General features: G+C 35.1%; 2 protein-coding genes across 6 annotated transcripts; one reads left to right on the top strand and one right to left on the bottom strand.

Moving 5' to 3' along the window:
* Positions 1-2059: 2059 nt before the first annotated feature.
* Positions 2060-12566, top strand: LOC113644840 (T-cell differentiation antigen CD6-like). Its single transcript, XM_027149969.2, has 13 exons — positions 2060-2218; positions 3845-3922; positions 5756-6040; positions 6117-6437; positions 6928-6993; positions 7125-7265; positions 8056-8187; positions 8352-8423; positions 10836-10919; positions 11029-11097; positions 11183-11269; positions 11369-11461; positions 12432-12566. The coding sequence occupies exons 1-13, from the start codon at positions 2164-2166 to the stop codon at positions 12560-12562; spliced, it is 1614 nt and encodes a 537-aa protein (XP_027005770.2). The 5' UTR covers positions 2060-2163; the 3' UTR covers positions 12563-12566.
* cfap418 (cilia and flagella associated protein 418) lies at positions 10050-16059 on the bottom strand. Of its 5 annotated transcripts, none has more exons than XM_027149981.2 (7): positions 15984-16059; positions 15635-15868; positions 15302-15398; positions 15160-15203; positions 14835-14903; positions 14535-14630; positions 10050-10531 (listed from the first exon to the last, which is right to left on the bottom strand). In XM_027149981.2, the coding sequence occupies exons 2-7, from the start codon at positions 15775-15777 to the stop codon at positions 10483-10485; spliced, it is 498 nt and encodes a 165-aa protein (XP_027005782.1). In that variant the 5' UTR covers positions 15778-15868; positions 15984-16059; the 3' UTR covers positions 10050-10482. The 5 variants fall into 5 exon arrangements, with proteins under 5 accessions (XP_027005782.1, XP_027005778.1, XP_027005780.1 ...); XM_027149977.2 differs by lacking the exon at positions 10050-10531 and adding an exon at positions 12616-13597 and having other exon boundaries at positions 15984-16044; XM_027149979.2 differs by lacking the exon at positions 10050-10531 and adding an exon at positions 12616-13597 and having other exon boundaries at positions 14835-14900; positions 15984-16035.
* Positions 16060-16254: the final 195 nt, after the last annotated feature.

Below are 16254 nucleotides of genomic sequence, written 5' to 3'. Positions count from 1 at the left end.
TAAATTCCATCAGTATGTGGACTTAGTAACGAGAAGTTAAAACGCACTGGACATTGACGGATCTCTAGAGATCGTCAGGAGCACCAAATTTCTTGGTGTTCATCTAGCGGAGAACTTCACAGTCACTCAACACCAGCTCCATCACCAAGAAAGCCCAGCGTCTCTACTTCTTACGAAGCGAGCAACTGAGCAACTGAGTATCACTGTCTGTTTTGGAAACTGCACCATCTCTGATCACACGTAAAATTGATTGAACATACAGTATTTACACTGGTCGGTGCTGTTTTTGTGTATTGTCTTTTGTCCTGCACTGCTTGCACCAGGTTGCACACATGCATTTTTATGTAGCACCCTGGTCCTGGAGAAACAATTGTCTCATTTCACTGTATACTGCAACAGCTATACTGTATATGGTTGAAATGACAATAAAAGCTTCTTGACTTCTCCTTCTGAAGATCAAATCCAGCAGATGGTGCTATTGCACTTTAACAGACTACATGCAGCTTCTCCATTGAGAAGTGGACACTGCCACAGAATACTTGCTGTTCATGACCAGTGTTTAGGCTGAAACCATGAGCAACACCAGTACTGCTACACAAAACAAATAGAATACAGGATTATTTATACAGTTTATTTATTTTTTTAGTTTATTAACACAAATGACTTATAATAGCTTTATCATTGCATTTTTAAAAATAGATTCATTCTAAGGGGAGACTAGAATACCATTTCTCCATTGGTGTTTAAGGTCAGTTTCAATGTGAAAGACAGAGTTACAAGCTCTGAACGCAATTTCTCCATTGAACAATACAACAGATCCATAAATTGGATCCCAGTATGATGTACTATAGGTAAAGAGCCACTTAAAAAAAGACAGAAGTAGATGGATGGCATACAAAGAATAATGCCTCATTGCACTGATACATGGAAACATCAAGATTTATTAGCCAATAATAAACAGTAGTGTCAGGATATGATCCCAGCTACTGATATCAATTTTATTCATGTTAGGGATCCATTGTGCACTTTAAAGCCTGCTGGTGAAAAAAATAATTGGAAATCCTCATTAATCCTGGTAGTCCACAGTTGTGAGCATATATTTCTGGAACAAACCATATTAATAAAAATATTTGTAATTGAACAGTCAGTAAGTCATGTAACCCGAAACCAAGTGAGAATGCAAAATATAGTCCTGGAAACATGTAGTAAGAGAGAATTTATGGGAAGAGAGAGTAAATTTTTAAAAATATGAATTGGTCACTGCATAACTGTCAACGTGGTGGCAGAACTGTAAAGCCTTGTCTTTCTAGTCAAAAGTGCTGAATTCTGTGCAGATATAAAGTGCTTTTGCTCCAATAACATCTTGAAAATATATGTTAGTTCAGATTTTAACAGTGAATTTAAATTAATTTTTGAAAGCCCCTCTTTTTTAAAAAATTTTTATTGATGTGAACTCTTCCTGTAGATCTGGTGAAATATGTGATAACACTGAAAAAAAGGACTGTCACAAAAAAAGCTATTTTTTACTTAAGCATATGTTTATACGTTTTACAACAATGGAAAATGTTTTACAACATATAAACAACATAGAAATATACAGTATATGAGGTTTTTGGCATGTAGAAAAGCAGAGATACACACATACAGTAAGTGCACAAAAGCAAAGAACACACACATACACACACATGAATATATAATATAATGATACAAACCATGCTTTTTACTCTCTTAGGCTTAATCAAAAAATAATGTCGTTTGTCATCTTGCCAATGACTTGAAGTTATCTATTTCAGATAACATCAAACTTTTATAGGTTAGAGTTCATAAGATTAAAATACAAATAAATGCAGAAGCATTTACATTTTTAAAAAGTCTTTATGTTAAGTATTTACACAGAAAAGGATATAAAATCTCACAAAAACCAAAGCAAGTTTCAGATATCCATCAGTAGACATGTAAGTTCTTGACCCATGCAACATGCAAATGATGGTGTGTGTGTGTGTCAGTGCTCATCTTAGCTTTATAGGAGCAACCACATTCTGCAAATGTGCAAACAACGCCTGAAGGTGCAGGGTCACAGATGATACTATTTCAGCTAATATACACTAGAGGAGGATCCAGGGTTATCAGGCTCAGAGAATCAGTCTATCATTTTCAACTAAAATGGAAAGTCTGCTGATGGTCGTCGTCATCCTCCATGCTCTGTTCTTGCATCAAGGTAAAAGTTTCTGCACTTGACATTTCTTTGACAGGCTAAGACAAATCATTAGAGTGTATTGAACTAGTGTCCAAAAAACACAGAAAACCATTTTAGTATTTTTTCCCTTGTGTTCAATACCAGGATTACATGTGTGGTTCTTATTGATGTGCTAAAGAAAAAAATCGGCTTAAATAACAGGTCATGCACTTCAAAAAACAACTGCCATACTGCTACATGAAAAAAACAAGTCTTTGTACATCTGTAAATATGTCATTGTGCATTTTGCAAGAGCACTGCTTTGGTGCATTTGAAAAAGAGTTGCATTGTGTAAATACTAGTTCAGCAAAGTCCACTAACATGGAATAAGTTTATTATTAAAACGTATTTAGTACATGACCCTTTCGACTATTTATACGAGCACTTTACCATGTAATATCCAACCTTTTAATTTAATGTTAGTATCTGCCACTTAATTATATTATATATAGTTCTATACTAAAAGCAGTGATATATTACAGTTTTTTATTAATAAATTAGACTAAAAAACCAATAAATCATGAGGAAAATAATTAAATTATGATCTAGCACATGGACAAAAAAAGGCAAATATTTGTGAAACCGTGTTAGTTAAAGTTGTAATTTTAGGTTTAGAGATTTAGCAGCCTTGCGTAATGCCTTATTAGAAATTGTATGTGTGCATGTTTATATATATATACAAACACACACGCGCACAACACTGTCTTTAGAGATATAACGTTATACAAAGACCTTAGACATTTTCTCCTAAGTTTGAGCTTTTTTTGTAAGAGTGAATTCTGTGAACTGTATACTAGCTCCTATACATGACGATGGTATATAGTTATTTCTATTGTAATAAAGGGTTTGTAAAACAATTCGCATGCTACACAACCACATTTAATAAAAGTAGTGTCTTTTCAATTCTTTACGCACAGGGTACATCTCATACTCACATTACATCCCATACAAATTAGTGGTTTTTTTTGTTTTTTTTTTTGTTTTTACTGTATATACAAATCTTTACTTTATATATATATATGAAAATACAAGTTAGAACAGCATAAAATAAAAATATAAACTAAAAAAAGTAATATAATATCTTAGATTTTAGTGAATGCACTTTCCCATTACCTTTTCGCTTCAGTTTGCAATGTATAAGATTAGTAATTCTGTCATAATTACAAATGTTTGTAATGTGTATATACATCATTTGGGAAGTAAGATTTACAGAACATTTAGAAACATTTTGTTATGTTTATTCTCTAATTTGATGTTTGAAATAGCTCTTTTTTAAGATAATAATACTAATATGACGCTGAGAGGAAATGTCACAGTGTACAATTTCTAATTATATACTCATTTACACTCATTTACACTCCAACACATACATTATAGTGGTTACATTTCATATATACATATTCATATACACACTATTATGTAAATCCACCCAGCATGGCTTTTCAATTACTTTATTCATTTTAGTACGCATTTTACATAAAAAAAAATCCAAATAGAATTTAGAAAAAGGGAAATCCAGCTTTTGTAGTATTTTTAGTATTACAACCTACTGTTAAATAAAATTTATTTATTTTATTTATTTATTTATTTTCACATTTTTGGCTTTAGGACTTCATGGTGCAGCTATTTCTTCTAATGAAAATGGGACCGACACTAGAAGAAGTGACAACGTTGTGGAGAAGCAGCGTAAGTAGTATCAATGCCAAAAATCAACACTATAATTTTGGTAAAAGCAATCAGTATTTCTGGAACTATTCTAAATTAATTTCAGTAAAGAAATCAAAAAGAGAGATTAAAAAACGTTCCGTTACTAAAATATTATTAAGAAATACACTATTGTTATAAAATACATTGATGTGATATTAAAATGATGGGACATAACAACAAGACGTTTAACGGCGCATACACACAATAACAGAAACATTCACACTGCTGTAATACAGGTGCATTAATCCAGGATTTGCACTATAAAGGACCCCGTGTGAATCGTATTAACAAAATTTCACAGGATCAAATCAGGAATTGAACGCTTATATCATTACAGCTTTGCTTGTTTTGCAATAACATCAACATTCACTTATATTACCTAATGTTGCCTTTTATACTACAAGCCTTCTGTAAAAAAAAAAAGGACGTTTTCCACAGTGTCCCCCTGTGCCACAGGTTGACATTTCCACAGGAAATGACTCACGGGATGTGGCTGTGTTGCAGTTTATTTCTTGCAACACAGCGTATACAACTCAATTGTATCAGCATCAACAAAAGCCTTTAACCTTCTTAATTAAAAATGAAAGTAACTGAAGCACACACTGTGTTTCATTTAATACTGTACACAAGACCTGTACATCACTTTTAAAAGATATATAAACCCCACAGAAACCAGGCTAAAGTGAACAGTGATACTTCTTAAGATTTAAGCATTAACATGGCAAGCGATAGGCTATGTATGTGATCTTAGCAGCTAACAAATGATTTACCCAGAAAGGCAAAGCTGAAGAGATTACAGGACTTATAAGGCCTAAAGCAAGGTGCAAACAACAACAAATCTTATTAAAAGTGATGGCAATAAATTAGTTTTTTGGCTCATAAACTCAAATGGTAGGTTTAAACATTCAACTTTTTCATGTTTATGGGAGTGTATGTTAGCACTTGGAGAATTCTATAATTCAATATGTTATACAGTTAGGAAAATTAAGAAATAAATATATATTTTCAGTACAATAACCCCTCCCAAAACACTTAATTCAAGCCTAAGCTAGAAGAGAGTGATTTTGCCATCGAGTGACTTTGGCCTATTCAGACCCTGATACCAACATAAAAGCAATCAAAGTGACAAAATGCCTGTTACTCTTTAATGTATTTATTAATTTATCTATGCAAATAAGATATCATTATTCTTCAAAGTAATAAACAGTTGATATTCAAATATATTTCAATATTTCATTCGCAATATTACAGTCTCTGGAGGCAGAAAGAAACTTAACAACCAAAATATACATGAATACTGTAACTTGACTAGTTCAATATATTTTTATTCCACATATCTGTTACAAACCTCAAAGTTCATGACAAATTATATTTACTTTCAGTGAGCTACCCTGTTCATGGGTCCCATTTATGTTAACTTCATGCACTGTGTTTAAAAAAAAGGGGGCTGACTTTTATTCTGTGTTGTTCTTCATATATTAAGATAAAAAAAAAAAGCATATTCAAATAAGAGAGAGCAATGTGACTGGATTTCAATTTTAGTTATTTGGAAATCTTTGTCTTGAATTTTGTTTTCAGTAAAAAAAAATGTTTAGCTTTAAATGCTTTAAAGATCTGTTAACTTTAAGTGCACTTTAAGTTGACTGTTTCTCCTTTTAATAGGAAGCTATATTTGTTTTATTTTCAGAGTGATTTTCACACGTTACCCATACTTTCAATTTATACATCTGTAATGTTTCTACACCTACCTTTGGCATCGCATTGTATATCAAGCAGCAATTTCATCATACTTTCAATAATCTTTTCTTCTAGGCACTGGAGGTAGTCTGCATACAGCCAGCATCTCTAAGCACTGCTCTGAGACACTGATGGTTCTCCATCATGGCAGGTGGGTGTCTGTAACCCTGACACAGCAAAGCAATGAGAAAGACATGGCCCAGTTCTGTAAAGACCTTGACTGTGGAGGAATCTTTGCTGAAAATGGTACAGCATCTACGAATACCTGCCTGTCTGACTGCACCATCATAAACTCCAACTTGTACAACTGCACAAACGCTGCACCAGACAACTGCTCCAACGTGGTAGAGGTAGTCTGTGGTGAGTCTTCCAAGCATTAGAACACTGCTTGTTGATGCAGCAGATCAGTCTTTCTCACACTGTGTAACTTTCTCAGCGTGGCAGGTTGTGCAGTTGACTGGAAGCAGTGACAGATGTGCAGGACGAGTGGAGCTGTTTGGCCCTGGAGGCTGGGGCTCAGTGTGTGATGATGGATGGGACTTAAAAGGAGGAAATGTGGTATGTGCCCAACTGGATTGTGGCACTGCTTTAAGGGTAATGGGCGAGGCTGGGGATTTTGAAGCCGGCTCTGGTCCTATTTATATCGACCATATAAACTGCAGTGGGACAGAGAGAAACCTCTGGCAGTGCGACAATAAGATGAGCAGAGGCAGAAACTACTGCGGCCACAAGGAGGATGCTTCAGTGGTGTGCTCAGGTACTGATCGGTGACATCTTCAAAGAAAGAACGATGCATAGCTTATTATCTGTAACTGTTAAGTAAGAAGTATTTAAGTAGTGGTTAAAGTGTTGGACTACTTATCAGAAGGTTGTGAGTTTTAATCCCATGGCCACCAAGCTGCCGCTCCTGAACAAGGCCCTTAACCCTCTATTGCTCAGCTATATAAATGAGATAATTTTAAGCTCTGGGTGCTCGAAATGCCGTACAATCTAAAATGTACGTATACAGTAGACAATGGTGTAGACCCATGTGATGTCTGAGCTTTACCATCAGACCACAAGTTTCAGTATCTAAATATAGTCTCGGCTTGCAAGTTCTATTGATCTTGATGATTACATTCCAAGGACTGCAGAATTGTCTCTGTTTCAATTACCATACTGCTGATCGCTGATTAACAATGATCACAAAGAACACTTGTTTATTTAGATGCATTTAAAACTAATGGCTTGCATTTCCTCTCACACAGGAAGTTCCTACATACCAGTTACCACAGTTAATACATTAATGACAGATGTTACAAACTGGACAACAGGTGAAGCTTACACACTTGAAGTAATAATGAAACAATAACATCTTTAGATTAAAGTAAAAAAAGTGTTGATTTCCAAGCACACATCTGTGTTGACATTAATCTGTGAAGTTTTATGCTCTGTTTCTTTTTAGAAAACGTAACAGCAGAAGCTGCTGAGGACAACAGCAGTGGGATTTCACCACCGGTCCTAGGTTGCATTGTTCTCTCTGTCACTCTGCTCTTACTGATGCTTTCTAATGCTGGTCAGTGTGCATACTACAAAAGACAAAATGGCAAGTACACACAGAATCCTCCAATTTATTTTAGTGTCTTGAGGTTAGAAAAGCAAAGTTTGTATGTCTTTGGATTGACAGGCTTGTTGTAATGATGCACTAATAGCCAACATATGAATATCAGTTAAAAGGAATTGCTAATTTTGCCCTCTTTAGATTTAAGTAGATTTTGTTCTACTTACTTTACAAAAACAAATTGGAAATTGTTTAAAACTCCTTGAGAAAACCATGTGACTGGAAGGTCAGGCAAATAATCCACCAGTTGTAAAACAAGTTGACACATACAGTAAATATTATTTAATCAAATATTAAATTCTAAAGACTGGAAGTCAGGATTATAGTTTGTTATTTGACTTGAAAATGAATTTGTGTTTATAACCACTAAAGTGTGAGAAAATAAAATCAAATACAAAAATTAAAACCTTTAGCAAAGGATGTGTCATTTTTTTGTGCACACTATCCCTAATTTCAGTGCCATTTTAAATCCTTAACACCTTTCATATGTAAAACATCTGACACATAGGTTCTACAATACCAGTGGAAAAACTATGTAAACAGTACAATACAACAGTGACATGCTGCTACCACAACAGATTTTCTGATAACAGCACATTCCAAAGTGTTTCTTGTATGACAGCGGTTTGCCAATGTTACAATTTTTATACATTTATTAAAAAAATACATCATATCCCTGCATTTGGGTCTGGTTTTTATCCTTGCCATGGCAAGTGCCATTTCTGACAAGATGATGCTTTCACCATGCAGATATTATAAATATTCTTTCCTACAGGAGGCACGGAATCGAGGAGAGCATCACAAGCTTTACAGCAAGACAATTCTGAGACTTCAAGTGACTCAGAAAATGAACATTTCTACAACCCTGACCCCACTCCACCTACAACTGTGAATAACTATGAACACAGTAAGATTCGATTTATATTGTCAAAGAATATAATATTATCAAATATAAAAATATGCTAAGCAACTCCTTCACATTTGTCATATTTGTAAATGTATTATTAAAGCATGTGAATGTTAGGGTGCCACCTCATTTATGGTTAACAATGACAATATTTATCTTTGCAGACTTAGTTGATCACAGTAGGGTTACCAATCAAGAGCAAAGACATTTCTGTGAAGGAAGAAATGCTGTGCAAAGTAAGTCAAGTTTTAAGAAACTTCATAAGTTTTCCAACACTTTGATACACCATCTCTGACCTTAATAACGGAAACAATTCAGTAACACTTGCGCTTTTGCTATAGTCTGAAAACATTTAGGTTTGAGATCAAAAGATGAATTCAAGACATATTTCCCAATATTTACAGATAGCTGTGTTAAACAACTTAGAACATAGCAGCTTTAATGGCAGAACACCCTATTTTAGGGTGAAAAGAATCGAATAGGCCGTCTTAACGTGATTAACACATCCAGTCTAATTGGGTTGATAAACTTGACAAGACAGTGATTCAAGTATTGTCAGTCTTTCCCAGTCTTGAGTTACAAGTCAATCATCAGACCCTAATCTATTCAAGCATCGTACCTCCTAAAGAAAAGATTGAAAGGAACAAAAAAACAAAAAACAAAAAACAATGCAACAGAAGATTGTATTTCTTTGTAAATTGGCAGACAGATCATCAGTCATGTTATCAATAAAGATAAGTGAGCCTGCAAAAGGAGCCAAGCAAGCCCAGGTAAACCCATGACTCTACCTCCATCCTGATTGTCTGGTTTATACTTTTTATAACATATACATGCAAATATTCACAAAACCCAGGGCTCAAAGGAGTAGACAATTAGCTAAGTGGCTGGCAAATTGTGATGGCTAGATGACTGGGTTAGAGGATTGATCTATCTATAAATTTGACTACATGATTATAATAAAATAAATGTTTAATGTTGACTACTGATGATTATTGTATTGTACAGTATTGTGACACCTTTGCACAATACTGGCCACTAAAAATAAAATTAGAAAATGTAACTGACGACTAAAATCAGCTAAACATTATCTTAAGTGAAATGTAGTATGTAATAAAAAAACTTAGCTTATCTAAGTGCTTATTAAAGACAATGAGATGCCAAAATTCCACATTTAATGTGCTACAGCAACCAACAAAATGAATGTCAACAATAAAATGATTTTGATCATTTTGACACCAAAATAAAGCTGTTTCTGTAGGATTTTCTTGACATTATACTATTGTCAAAGCCATGCTCTCTCTCTCTCTCTCTCTCTCTCTCTCTCTCTCTCTCTCAAAAAAAAAAAAAAAAGCTTATAAAGCATGTACAACATCTTATTATCAAAAATATACCAGTCAGGGAAGGGGTACAAAAGAAGTTTCAAAACATTTGATATTTGATGTACAATAAAACACCATGAAAGTCATCATCTACATGTGAAGAAAATGGGCCACCAGGGTGATTCCTGCATCAAAGACTGACAAAAAAAAAAGTAAAAAAAAAAGTGTCTGACAAGTCACTGATCATTCCCAGCATGTGGCAACAATCTCTTTTATTGTTCACATGTCTGGACTGCACAAGACAGATTACTACCCTGAGAACACCATATTCCTGTTGACTCATGGTGGTGGCATCATAATGCATTTCTTCAGCTGGGACTGATGCACATAAAGGAAATCATAAATCCAGGCATTAATACAAATATTTCACATGCCAGAAAAACAACAATTAAAAGCAGAATCCATGTCCACAAACTAATGGCTTCAGAAGAAGCAGTTTTGAAATGCCCCAGTCAAATATCAGGTCTAAATCCTATCAGAAACCTGTGAAATGACACAAACAATGCTGTGCACATGAGAACCCGTTGCAAATGAATAGATCTGGAACATTTTTGCATGCAATGGTGAAACATAATCGCCAAATAAACATGCTGAATTGGTTGACTCTTACTCCAAAATACTCAGTATTATATTATTAGCACAGGGTGCATTGACATATTTAGTAAAGAAGTGTGAAGACAGGCAAGCAGTTTATTGTAAGCTTTTTTCTTAAAACATTTTTTTGTTTTCACTTATCCATTGTTGGTTGATATATCACATTAATGGTGGAAAAGAATCTGACATGATTTTTCTTGGTTTCTGTATTTCTTTCTTTTTATTTCACCATTTCAACAGTGCCAAGTGTACACTTTTTAATTCTGCTGTAGGTCTTCAGTCCTTGTTCAGTGACTTAGCTGCCTGAACAACCTTAAAATGGTCATTCCACTGCCTGGATGCCAGGAGAGAGAAGAACCTTAATTTCCAGTCTGAAAATGACAAAGCATAAATAAATTGAACACCCTTAAAACAATATCTGTGCCTATAGTAGGTTTTAGGGTGTTTGCTGTTTTAAAGGCATCTGACTGGCCATCTGGGGTAGAAATGGACAGATACAAGGCAACAGTAGATACAGTCTATGTACAAATTGACAGTTAATGTGTTAAAAAAAAGGCCTGGAGTAAAACCTGGTGCTCATCTGCTTTAGCCTTTTATGATTCAAAACAATTCATTGGGTTTCAGTGGGTTAAAATGGGTTTCAAGCAATCAAACCACTGATGATTTTTTCCACAGCTAATGCTCTTGATTCAGAGAGCACATCATCAGGGGAATGTTACGAAAACATAGAACCTGTAATGGAGAACCTTCTGAATCCAGGTCTGGTGATAAAACTCTTTTCTAATGTCCTTTTAGCACTTATGACATTTTATTAAGCAAAATAAAATGTTAAGCAAAATACCTTAACATGCCTTTTTTTTATTAAAAGATATTAATCCTGAGTACTGTATACAGATGACACCTCTACACAATAACATTGAATCAGCTAACAACGGCAGTAAGAAACGTTTTGTTTTTTTCCCACTAAAGATAAACTACTGTTGATGAAATCGAACACTGAAGTGTAACACTGTCTTTTTTAGAAGACGACTCATTTGATTCGGACAGCACATCCTCTGGGGAATGCTACGAAAACACAGAACTGAATGCTGAACCATTTCTTCAGACACGTGAGCTCAAAATTTATTTAAATGACCAGTAGAATTGAATGTTGTACGTTAAAAAAAACACTTCATAACCTCAGACACCTCTTGTTTCTGTTTTAAAAGTGGAAGACCCATCACTTCCTGAGCAGCTGGGTCACCCCTTACCTCATCTGGCAAGAAACATCAGTGTTTCCCAGCCATACTCTCCTGATCAAGGTACTGCTCCCATGTGTAACATCTCTGCTGAACGTTCTGTTATTTCTCTACTCACTCAATCAGAGATTACTGGCACATGTACAAGTCTAAAACTGAAGCACTACTGAATATACATAGTAAGTAATTATACTATTTTAATAAGTGCACAATTAGGCATCAAAGACCAAGTGAATCTGTGAACTTCACAAACAGGAACACTTGTACTCTTAAATATTCATGCAATTATACAAATCAGACAGTTAATTAACTACAACCCATTTCATAAAATCATACAGATAGAAGTGTAAGACTTCAGTTAATAATCACATCAAACATCAGAATGGGAGAATAGCTGTTGGTGCTAGATTTCAGAAACTGTTGATCTCCTGGGATTTTCACAAATAACAGCCTGAAGAGTTTACACGGAATGGTGTGAAATACCTGAGTGGCAGTTCTGTGGGGTAAAATTTAAATTGTCACAAGAGATTGACCAGGATTGGCCAGGCTTCCCAACCAACAGGATATCACTAACCCAAATAATCCCCTGGTGAGCAGAACAGCATCACAGAAACTCGACATATTAAAAATTGATGAGCTACAAGTTTCATGACCACACTGAGTTCTACACCAGTCTCCAACTGGAATCTGAGGCTATGGTGGGCACAGATTTACCCAAACTGGAAAGCCAAAGCTTTGCAAATGTCTAGTTTGGGTGAGCATACCAAGCTGCTTATTTGCTGACCATGGTAAAGCACAGTTATTTGAGTTACTGTAGTCATCCTGTTTGCCCATTCTTTTCTGTCCTATCTCAACTAGATGATCTGAGTGAAAGTTTTTACATTCTGTTCAGAGAGGGATATTACGATCAGCAGTCTCTGAAATACTCAAATCTGCCCATCTGAAACAACACGCATGCCGTTAAGGTTATTCTGTTTGTGTATTAAGTGTATTTTGTATGCAGTAATTCAGTTTACCTTTCCTTTGTCTATAGATGACAGCAGCACATCATCTGAGGAACCATATGAAAATGTTGCAGAAATAGACAACAGCTACTTTGCTAGAAGTGAACAATCAGTCAACTCCTCTTCAGACAGTGACTATGATGATGTCGGTAACTGGTGAATGCTGACACCGCGGTCACTGACAAGCTCAGATCAAGGCAGTTCTCCAAGAAATGGTTGCCATCATATTTATTTAACAGTTAGATGTTATATTTAAAAATAAAATCTCATTTGACCCATACCAAAGTATTTCTGACATTCTACAACAGCTTAAATGTAATACATATGGTAAATTAGACATTATGAGAAGAATGTTTCTATAGGCAAAAACAGCATTTCAGTCACATGAACAAAATAAATTAAGTTTTATTAATTTACCCTCTGTCAAATGTATGACTCTGCCATAGTTTATAAGTCAATTCTCCTTAGTTTAGTCTAGTAGTTTTAGAGAGTTGAATATAACTTAGTGAGTAATAATCAGTGCGAAAAATCTTAAACATGTAACATCATTACAACATTCATAACAAACGATTTTCTCGGTAATAGCCATAACAACAATAGTCATAACAAGTACATATATATGTATATATATATACATATAAATATATGTACATATATATGTATATATATACACATATATATATATGTGTATATATATATACTATATGCATGCATTATGTTCATTGAAATAATGCATTACGTCTTTAAACTTCAGTTTGGTGAAAAGGTCACACTTCACCTGCAATGTAGTATCTGTAATATGTACAGAAGTATCATTTCTCTCTATATATTTTATTATATTAGACAGAAAATGTTGGAATGCTTATTGCTCTACCGCTACATTACACACCGATTTTGTCCATCCCAGTATTTCCATTGATCGTCTGGAAAAAAGGAACATTAATTTCCAGCATCTTCTTTTAAATGAAGAGAACATCAGTGTTGTTTTGTATTCCTTTTGAATAGCTGCAACTTGGGAGTCAGACACAAAAATCAGCAAGCTGTGTGTTGGCCACAAACCCACTTTAGCTTAGGTATGTGTTGGAGTTCGGACAGAGTGATGGCACAGTGCCAGCTACACTGGCAAGCATATGCCCGAGCGCCTTGCTTCCTCTTTAGCTTCACTTGCAACTTGTTACAGTCTGGCATGTTATTTCTACAAGGCACAATATAAAGAGTTGCAAGCACATACAGATACATACAAACATCTATAATTACATACACAATCATACACAATTAATCCTGTGAATTCTCCATGCAAATAATAATAGAATGGACACAAATAATTAAGCCTACAGTTCATATACCAAGCATAAAAGTGGCAAAAAAAAATCTGTGTTCAATATATTAAGCAATGTATTTTGTCACAGTGTCCCTGCCAATTCCAAAATAAACAAGCTCCTAGTACCATGATAGTCATCAGCAGTAAGGTTATCAACTTGTCTGTAACCATGTTTCTACATCTCTCATTGGCTTTTTGAACATATTGCAGTTCAGTTCATACTTGCCTCAGCTGGTTCAGACTAGAGTTGTTAATTCTAAAAAGTACTATGCACATTGAGTGACACATACAAAATACACCACCACAGCATTTTATGGGGCAAATACATCAGAAAAACCCTCCGATTTGGTCTCATTATTTAAGACCTTGCTTTGCTTACTTATGTCACTGCAAAGAGGGTATAAAGGAATAATTACACATGCATTTAGGTCATAGTGAGTGCTGAAAATAAGCTGACTGACTGATGGTGAAAAAATAGAGCAACTAGACGTAAAGCCCACAATAAGAAATTGTTGAAATAATGTGGAAAATGTACTTATCAGAGTTGCAGCATTCTGTATTTTTAGGTTTCCACGTTAAAAGGCACGTTAATCTTACTCTATTATGGCATACTTCTTTTCTGAGTCATTTTCTGGTTTTGTGCAATGATACAAAAATTTAATTAAAGAATCCATAACTCACACAAATCTGTGAGAAAAAGGAGCAATTACGGAAAATTTACTTTATCTCTGCACTTAAGCACACAGCATTTCATCATGCAGCACTACTGCCCTCACCAGGATACACTGCACTACTCAAAAATAGATCATACCTGAAAAACAGATAGTCACAGGAAGAGTCCCACTCCTGATCATCAAACATGACAACATGAAAGTCACAAGATGTGCATCTTAACTGGTCACAAGCTCTACAAATATAGATCAAATGTATTTAAATTTAGATTGAAAAGCATTGGGAGATCGCTTTATTTACTAGTATTAAACACCACTGTATCAGAAACACAGATAACAGAGAGGTAATTACCTGTAGTCTGTCTCTCATAAGTAGGTTCATATAGTATTATATAGTATGTCACAGAATATGATGTGGAAGACGTTAACGTAACACTCACCTCTGCGTAACACTTGTTCCTACACCACCTGCTATAGAACTTCCACCCAAATACACAGGGCAACACCTGCTTACCCACACAGAAGCACAATTTATCCAGTGTGTTAGACCATATGATGTATCTAATCAGACATAATATTTTATATTTTGGCTAATGCTTTAGTTTTTACTTTGTTACATCATGATTATGACTCAGAGACATTAAATTCCTACACCACCACTAACATGCAATCGATGACAGCGTAGTAACTGTCAGTATATAAAATAAAGTGTTAATACAGCATTAAACCAACTGAACTGTATTTACGTAATAACAATCCACTTACTTTTTTAAAGCTGTTTGAGAAAAAGATTTGGATAAAACAGGTCTCTGTGAAATTAGGGGAAAGAAAAAGTTAGAAAATGTGAAAGGAAAAAACTGATGTTCTCAAGTTATCCTGTATGAACTTAAAACCTGCACATACTCACGTGTGGCGTGGAGGCTGGATATTCATCATCTAATATTTCCTGAACCACAGCCTCAATGTTATTTTCCACTCCTTCAACATCATGTGGCTTTGAAATGCTGGCAGTACAAAAACACCTTGTTTTAATGTTTTCACTCCTTTTATACATACACACTCACGCAGACACACACACACCCTCACACAGACACACGCGCAGACACACACACAGACAGACATACACATACATTTAGTTGCAAATTCATTAATTTGAACACATATCCAGTGAGAGGAATCTACATAACTTGTCAGCCATCTATACACGTCACTGACTGTCGACTCTGGGCCATTATTGTACCTGTGCACAGAGTCATTATTTCTTTGCTCTCTGTGGCTGTCTTGCTCAGCTTTTAAAGTGCACGAAGGTCGAAGCGACATTGAAATCTCTCGACAAAACTTTGCTTCAACCTCGTCTAATAAATCGTCCAAACTCTCCGCCATGTTGGAGATATGTTCCAATCCGTCTCATGAATGAATCGTTCTGTTGAACCGATTCTTTTTAACAAACCATTCAACCAGTTCACAGATCCACCTGAATCATATTTTGGAGTCGGTGCAATGTTAGTGTTATTGGTTTAAAATTGCTTTTAAATAGTGCAGTTCTAGTAATTTAACACCATAAAAATGAACCAAACCGTTATACATACAAGTTGAACTCTTAAATGACTTTATCGAATCACTCTGTGAACCGAACAGCCATGTTGGACGAATCGAAAAACTGTATAAGGCTCCCATAATGCATCGCGCGCGTATTTCACTGTAACGTTCCCATAGTAACCTGTACTGGAGAGTAGCAGACGAGGTCTGCACTATTTATCTACTAAACTATTGGTCATGTTGTTTTGTTTGTGCTGAGGATCGTCAATATATCAATATGATGTATTATGTGTGGAATGTGAAATGATTACATCAGTGCAA

The sequence above is a fragment of the Tachysurus fulvidraco genome, chromosome 3, assembly GCF_022655615.1.
Source record: "Tachysurus fulvidraco isolate hzauxx_2018 chromosome 3, HZAU_PFXX_2.0, whole genome shotgun sequence".
NCBI lineage: Eukaryota > Metazoa > Chordata > Actinopteri > Siluriformes > Bagridae > Tachysurus > Tachysurus fulvidraco.
Note: the sequence above shows the minus strand (reverse complement) of the source record. Positions and strands in the feature narration are given on the sequence as shown.